At 25.9% G+C, this 6,517-nt stretch overlaps 2 protein-coding genes across 5 annotated transcripts; both read right to left on the reverse strand.

The window, feature by feature from the left end:
* Positions 1 to 894: 894 nt before the first annotated feature.
* LOC136075230 (uncharacterized) lies at positions 895 to 4,028 on the reverse strand. Of its 4 annotated transcripts, none has more exons than XM_065787747.1 (7): positions 3,860 to 4,028; positions 3,602 to 3,678; positions 3,037 to 3,239; positions 2,624 to 2,950; positions 1,943 to 2,101; positions 1,626 to 1,725; positions 895 to 1,440 (listed from the first exon to the last, which is right to left on the reverse strand). In XM_065787747.1, exons 1-7 carry the CDS (start codon positions 3,907 to 3,909, stop codon positions 1,130 to 1,132), a joined length of 1,227 nt encoding a protein of 408 aa, XP_065643819.1. In that variant the 5' UTR covers positions 3,910 to 4,028; the 3' UTR covers positions 895 to 1,129. The 4 variants fall into 4 exon arrangements, with proteins under 4 accessions (XP_065643819.1, XP_065643818.1, XP_065643821.1 ...); XM_065787746.1 differs by having other exon boundaries at positions 1,533 to 1,725; XM_065787749.1 differs by lacking the exon at positions 1,943 to 2,101.
* On the reverse strand, positions 4,016 to 5,943 carry LOC136074280 (uncharacterized). The gene is made up of 4 exons (XM_065786584.1): positions 4,905 to 5,943; positions 4,529 to 4,821; positions 4,241 to 4,450; positions 4,016 to 4,073 (listed from the first exon to the last, which is right to left on the reverse strand). The coding sequence occupies exons 1-4, from the start codon at positions 5,802 to 5,804 to the stop codon at positions 4,016 to 4,018; spliced, it is 1,461 nt and encodes a 486-aa protein (XP_065642656.1). The 5' UTR covers positions 5,805 to 5,943.
* Between the last annotated feature and the right edge of the window lie 574 nt (positions 5,944 to 6,517).

A 6,517-nucleotide genomic window follows, 5' to 3' on the forward strand; every position in this document is an offset into this window, starting at 1 on the left:
TGTATCATAATTGCAACTCAAGAAAACATCAAACTAATAAGAACTTAATCATTTTAGTTCAAATATTTATCAAAAGTATTACTACGTTATACTAAAAATGTAGCCAGAAATATTTCGAGGGTTGAAAAGTTCAAAAACGGCTGTATATTTTGTGTAATTTATGTCAGTCTAAATATAAATGCTCAAATCAATACCCACTACTTCTTCAAAAACATGTCCATGTCTTCAATAAGGAGGGTATCACAACTTATTTATGGCTCTGCCACAGCAATTTCGGTGTCTAGTTAGGAATTGGTTAAATAAAATAAAATGCTCAAGATAGTAAAAATCTTTAGCATTAACTTTAAAAAGTCGCATCTTAAGATTTTTTGCCTTATTCGTTTACAAACTGACAGTTTTTTTATTCACTTATTGTTTCAAAATTTCGTTTTGGCAAATAACTCAAAGTTTGACTTTGGCAAATTTAAACCTTAAAATTTAAATCGAGAGGTGATGCATATAAAAAGTATATAAAGACTTCGGAGGCCCTATCTGCAAATACTAAGCGCAAGCGTATTAAGTTTTTTGCTAACATTTAAATCGTGAGTTATTTTTACTTTGGCATCGCTTAGTCAAAGCTTCGTGTAAAACACTTTATCTAACTTTTTTCTACCGTTATTTTCTCTATTTGTCGGGTCATCTAAAAGCTTTCTGAAAAATATATGCTTATTCATCAAACATTGCAAAAAAAAAAAAAAATATATATATATATATATATATATATATATATATATATATATATATATATATATATATATATATATATATATATATATATATATACATACACAAATTTATCTTTTGAATAATACGTTATATAACTGATCTGCGCGTATACGCGAGAAAAAGAAACAATTAAAATGACATAGGTGGTATTTATGCATCGCCCATAACTAAAAAATTATTTTATATCAAATAATGTTTTCATTATGTTTGTGGCTATGAAAATAGCCGTTTTTAATTTCTTTCTTGAGGAGACTTCGGTTCTATATATTTTATGACTGGTAAATCCAGGTAAACAAATTTTTTTTTGACAAATCGATACTTCCTTCTCGGCAATCAAATCTTCAGTATTGAATTAACTTTTTAATTAACCTATTTTTTTCCTTTTTTTTACACATGGCTTAAGTTGCATATTCTCTGGGTTTGTCTTTTGGTAATGAGATTTAAGAATACTTTTTAATCGCAATGTTGGGCAAGGAATTGATTGATAAGTAGTTTTGAGTTTGTTAAACTCCATGTGAATTGATTCTCCACCTTGTTCTCCATAAAACCCAAATCCTGCTCCCCATTTTTGCATAAACGGAATAGCATGATGTTCCAACATATGCAGCTTAGGTGTCACTGAAGCCTCTGGCCAATTTAAGCGATAAAATTTCATCAAGTCGTTTATATTTTTTTCTAAAAAAAATTTAAAATTAAATTAACAAAAAAAAATAAAAAAATAAGTATACATAAACTTATTTTAAAGCATTTTATAGAGTGCGACTTACTTAAAAGAATTAAATCGTCTTGTGTAATTGTATTTTTCGAAGAAAATATTTTATAGCACTGGGCAAATTTATCAAATAGTTGTTTATATTTACTGCTAATTTCAACTGCAAACTGATGCATGTTTGTTCCTGAATATCCTTCATCGTGAACAAGCTTCGGGATACAGTTGCATAGCTGAAGTATTGAAGATTTCTAAATAGCAAATTTATTTTACTAAAGATATATTTTTAGGTTTATTGATGTATTATTTGTTGTAATTGCATTAAATTACAATTTTTCCAAAACTATATTAGTATTAAAAGTAAAAAAAAAAGATAATAAACTATTATTTATCAAGTAAAAACCTAGTTATCTGTCTTTTACGTACTACGTCATGCTTTTTATTCATATTAATATCTAATTTAATTACTTTTAGCATTTTATGCACGTGGTTTCCTATAAAACTTTTTCCGTGGTAAGCTTGACGTTGTACTTTAAGCTTTTGTAGTATCGTCTCAATCATCTTAGTGCATGGTCTCTGACCCATTTCTGATGAATGTTTTTCAAATAGAGTATTATAAAGATCAATCTAAAAAAAACTTAAAGTAGTATAACATAAACTAACAATAGTTGCATAGCAGTAATAATTATATTATTCATTTCATAAAAACAAAGACTAATCTGTGAATGACAGGGTTGATATTTAAAACACTATTTTTTTAAACTCTGATCTGCATATGAAATTATTTCATATGCAGATCAGAGTTTAAAAAAACAGTGATCAGAGAGAAAAAAACAAAAATTAAATCTGTATATGAAAAATTGCTTTCGTGCTTATGAAAAAATGCAAATTGCTTGACCACAAACTTGTAAAAATGTGTTCTAAATACACTCAAACTGATTGACGTTTAAGCTTTTTTCTACAATTAGTTTGCACTATAGCAAATGCTTTCAAAACTATTTAGTGCATACAAGTTAACACCTATACAACTTCATTTCTTATTTCATTTACAAACACAAATTCTACTTTTATGACTACACATATCAATATGAAATAGATAATATAAAATCATAAAAATATCAAATCAATGAAATCAATAAACTGTATAACCTTTTTCGCTTTTTCACTATTAAGTAACTCAATTTCTTTAGAGTAGAGAGATTGAAAATTTTCTAAATTATCTGAATTGTTAACAGCAGCTAACAAAATGACATCATTGATTTCTTGGATTTGATTATCAAAGTTAAGAATTTCAGTTTGAAGATTTAACAATTGTTTTTGTTTTGATACAAAAACTGGATATTCTTCTGAAAAGTTAATTCTGCTTTTGACTGCTTCTGCAGCAATCATAATATCTAATTGGTGGACTTCTTCTTCAAACAAATTAAAAAAATTCAAATAAATACCAAGAGCCATATGGAGACTAGGTAAAGATACCTAAAAATATAAATTGAAAGTATATAATAATGTACTTTTATTAAGCTGCACTGCAAAGTTATTACTACAAATAAAAACAACATTACTTGATCTAGTGGTATTTTCAAAATGGGCTTTGTGATGACATTATTGAAGTTTTTTACATTTTTCTTTAAACCTCCGTTTTCTATAAATTTTTCATGATCCAATAGTAGATCTTCTAAGGTACGATCTTTTATTTCAGAACTTTTCTGCTCACCAAGATTCATGTCACTTGCTGTTGCATAACAGAAAAGACAACAATGCCTCCCTTAAAATAAAATGGATAAGAAATAGTTAAAATTATTAATTATAAAAAAAAATTATAAAAAATCATATTTAATAATCTATTAATAAATTTTTTTATTATTTTTACTATAATATACTATTTAATTATATATATATATATATATATATATATATATATATATATATATATATATATATATATATATATATATATATATATATATATTATTTGTAATACTATATGTAAATATTATAAACCATATTGTGGTTTTTCATTCAGCAAAAATGTCCCAACCATTTTGTTTGAAGTTCAATATATTTCGAATTAAGTAGCAAAAATTATGAAAATACTGATAATTTGTCATTAATAAAGATAGAAATCACCTGATGCTCCTGAGATTCCATAGAGGGCACATAAAAACTGATAATCACCAAAAACAAATACTCTAATATTGTTATCCCTGTTGAGGTGTGTAGAAATGTTTAAGATAAATTTAATATAAATATCATTTGTAATATATTACATTTATTTTAAAGTATAATTTATTAAAACTAATTAGTACTAAATTATTAAAACTATTTAATTCAACTAAAAATAAAGCACATTAGTTATTAAAAAGAAAAAGAATTTTTTTATCTTACTTATACTTCATTTCTTGAAGATCTTCTATTTGCTTTTCAAACCTTGACATGGCTACTTTGACATTGATTCTGTAATCCTTCGCCTCGAAAATGCTAAAAACTATGGTGTTGTCTTTGCTATTTGGGTTTAGGGTATTTGCAACCTGGTAAGTTATTTTAAAACTCCCCCCACTCCTTATCAGGAATAAATTTGTGGTAATGAAGTCTTTTACAACTACATAAAAATAAATTATTTAATAATTAAATACATTTTAAAATAATAAATTATTTAGTAGGCAATGGTTTTCATTTTAACTAATAACAAATATACCCAAATGAAAAAAAAATTTACTTTATAAATTATGTTTTAAAAAAATTTTCATTATTGGTTGTTAAAACTACCTTTCTAATTGATCAAGATGTCTTAAAATATGCATTGGTAAATTTTCAATATAACCCCAAGATGCATATTTTATTTCAAATGTTCCTTTCTCTTTTTTTTCAAAGGTAAATGGTGCATTTTCCACAATAAGGTCATCACCAGATAACTTTTCAGCAACTATTCTTTGAGAAGAATGTGATGCTGTATTTATATTAAAGCTCTTCAGCCATCTTTAAACAAACAAAAAAAATTATATGTCATGTTATAAAAATTAGTATAGAATAATATTTATATAGAAAAATATTAACCTGGAAATTGTTTTAAGCTTTTCCCATGGTATGCACAGATCTGCTTTCATTGCTACCATGTTAGTGGCACTAATTACTACTCTTTCAGTATTTAGGTTATCCAATATTAATCCTTTTGACTCTGCTTGAAAAGAATTAAGGAGTTTTGATGATTGACAACAAATTGCATCATTGGATGTACCAGACACAACTTTCAATTGTCTTTTAATAGAAGCATTTCTGACTCTAACTGTTGTGGTCGATGCTTGATCACTGCTTACATAAGCTTTCGGAGCAAGTGAAAACAAAACTGGCTAAAAAAAAAGATTTATGAAAAGTAATACCTATTTAATTAATGGTTATTATAAATTAAGCTAAAATTAAAATATATTATTACTCTAGGACCTCCACTTTTAAACTCAACAACTTGTTTACCATCTTTTGCAATCTTTTTCTTAAGAACATGAAGTGCAGCATCTTCAACTATTCTTGGAATATTGTCATCCACTGTAAGATTGAAAATCTCAGAAATATTGTTGTTAAGTAATGTTGACAATGATGATGTTGATGATGTTACTGTAAAAGATGATGAAGCCAAATTAGAAGTAAATAATGATATAGATGGTGATAACAATGAGGCTGTTTGTGCTATTGATTTATCAATGCATATACTCTTATGATTAGTATATAAATCATACTCTTTCATTACATTGAACTTTTTTTTACATATGCACTCAATAGTTAATATGTTTAAAAGAGAATTTGTTTTTACACTGGTCACCAAGTCTGTAGGTAAAATAGGCTCTTTACATTTTGGACAAAATGTTTCATTAAGTTTTTTTACCTTTATAGTTTCCACTAGACAGAAAAAACAAAATAAATGTTCACATCTTTTAAGAGTAACTGGTTGTTTTGGTACTTTACTACATAAATTACACTGACAAAGTGATAAATGAGGATTAAATTGGTTTTTTAATTCCTCAATATCTATATCTGAGTCATGTGCTATCACAATGCTACTTTTTATTTTAGCAATCATTGAAAATGACCATACTTTTTTACTAATATCAGGGCGACCAATGAGCTTTTTATTGTGTTTAAATAATTTGGCTACATTTAGACCTTTACTAAGTTTTTTTACCTGCTGACAACAAAAGCATTCCTCACAATGAGGTTTCCAGTTCATACATAAACAAAGTGTTGTTGATGTCATTCTTTTGATAACATTATTTATGGTATTATAACACTTATGGCAAATTGTATTTGAATAAACATTTTCTATATCATCTGACAGCATGACATGAAACACTTTTTCAATTTTATTTTTTTGGTTTGTTCCAATAGGGTATTTTTTTTTTCCCAACCAAATATCCACAGACCCGACAAAGAAGATTCAAGTTCTTGTTATGAATCTCCATCTAAGAAAAAAAAAAGTTTATGGATAAATATACTGATTAACCAACAAGCTTTAACCTCATTTATTAAATAGTGTTTACATTCATAATTTAAATTAAGCTAATAAATCAATAATAAACTGCATACAAAATAAAATACTTTATTTAAAATTAAAATAGAAAAACTTAGCAAACTTTTTTACAAAGGACAATTTACGTTAACTAAAATGGTGTCAATTTATGACAATCGTTGGATGTAAATTTTGAACAAGAAAAAAAATTGAGTGCGAATATTACTTATAAGTAATAAAAAGATAAAAGATTCATATAAATAAAATAATAAAAAATTTTAAGTTTTACCGCTCAAAAAAAAAGAAAAAAGACTTATAAATCTGTAAACAAATCAAAGAAAAAAATTTTTTTTAAGTAAATCTGCATCAGTCATAAAAAAATGTTCTCCTATTATTTTACTTACTTTTTAAAAAAATTAAGTTACCAAAACACTACCAATATTTCACAACTACTTATTCTGGTAGAAAATGATATAAAAAGCAAATAGTAATAAAAAAACTAGTTGTCAACTAAAAATTAACTTTGTTGCGAAGGCCCGAAGCCA

Source organism: Hydra vulgaris, chromosome 01 (assembly GCF_038396675.1).
Source record: "Hydra vulgaris chromosome 01, alternate assembly HydraT2T_AEP".
Taxonomy (NCBI): Eukaryota; Metazoa; Cnidaria; class Hydrozoa; order Anthoathecata; family Hydridae; genus Hydra; species Hydra vulgaris.

Bases quoted from the DNA above. Each gene is read 5' to 3' on its own strand.
- LOC136075230 (XM_065787746.1), bottom strand. From the start codon at position 3,909: ATGTCAAGGTTTGAAAAGCAAATAGAAGATCTTCAAGAAATGAAGTAT. The intron at 3,679-3,859 runs GTAAGATAAAAA...ACACCTCAACAG, and splicing joins CTTCAAGAAATGAAGTATAA to GGATAACAATATTAGAGTAT. The intron at 1,441-1,532 runs GTAAGTCGCACT...AATTTTTTTTAG, and splicing joins AGACGATTTAATTCTTTTAA to AAAAAAATATAAACGACTTG.
- LOC136074280 (XM_065786584.1), bottom strand. From the start codon at position 5,804: ATGCTGTCAGATGATATAGAAAATGTTTATTCAAATACAATTTGCCAT. The intron at 4,822-4,904 runs GTAATAATATAT...CTTTTTTTTTAG, and splicing joins TTAAAAGTGGAGGTCCTAGA to CCAGTTTTGTTTTCACTTGC. The intron at 4,451-4,528 runs GTTAATATTTTT...GTTTGTTTAAAG, and splicing joins AAGCTTAAAACAATTTCCAG to ATGGCTGAAGAGCTTTAATA.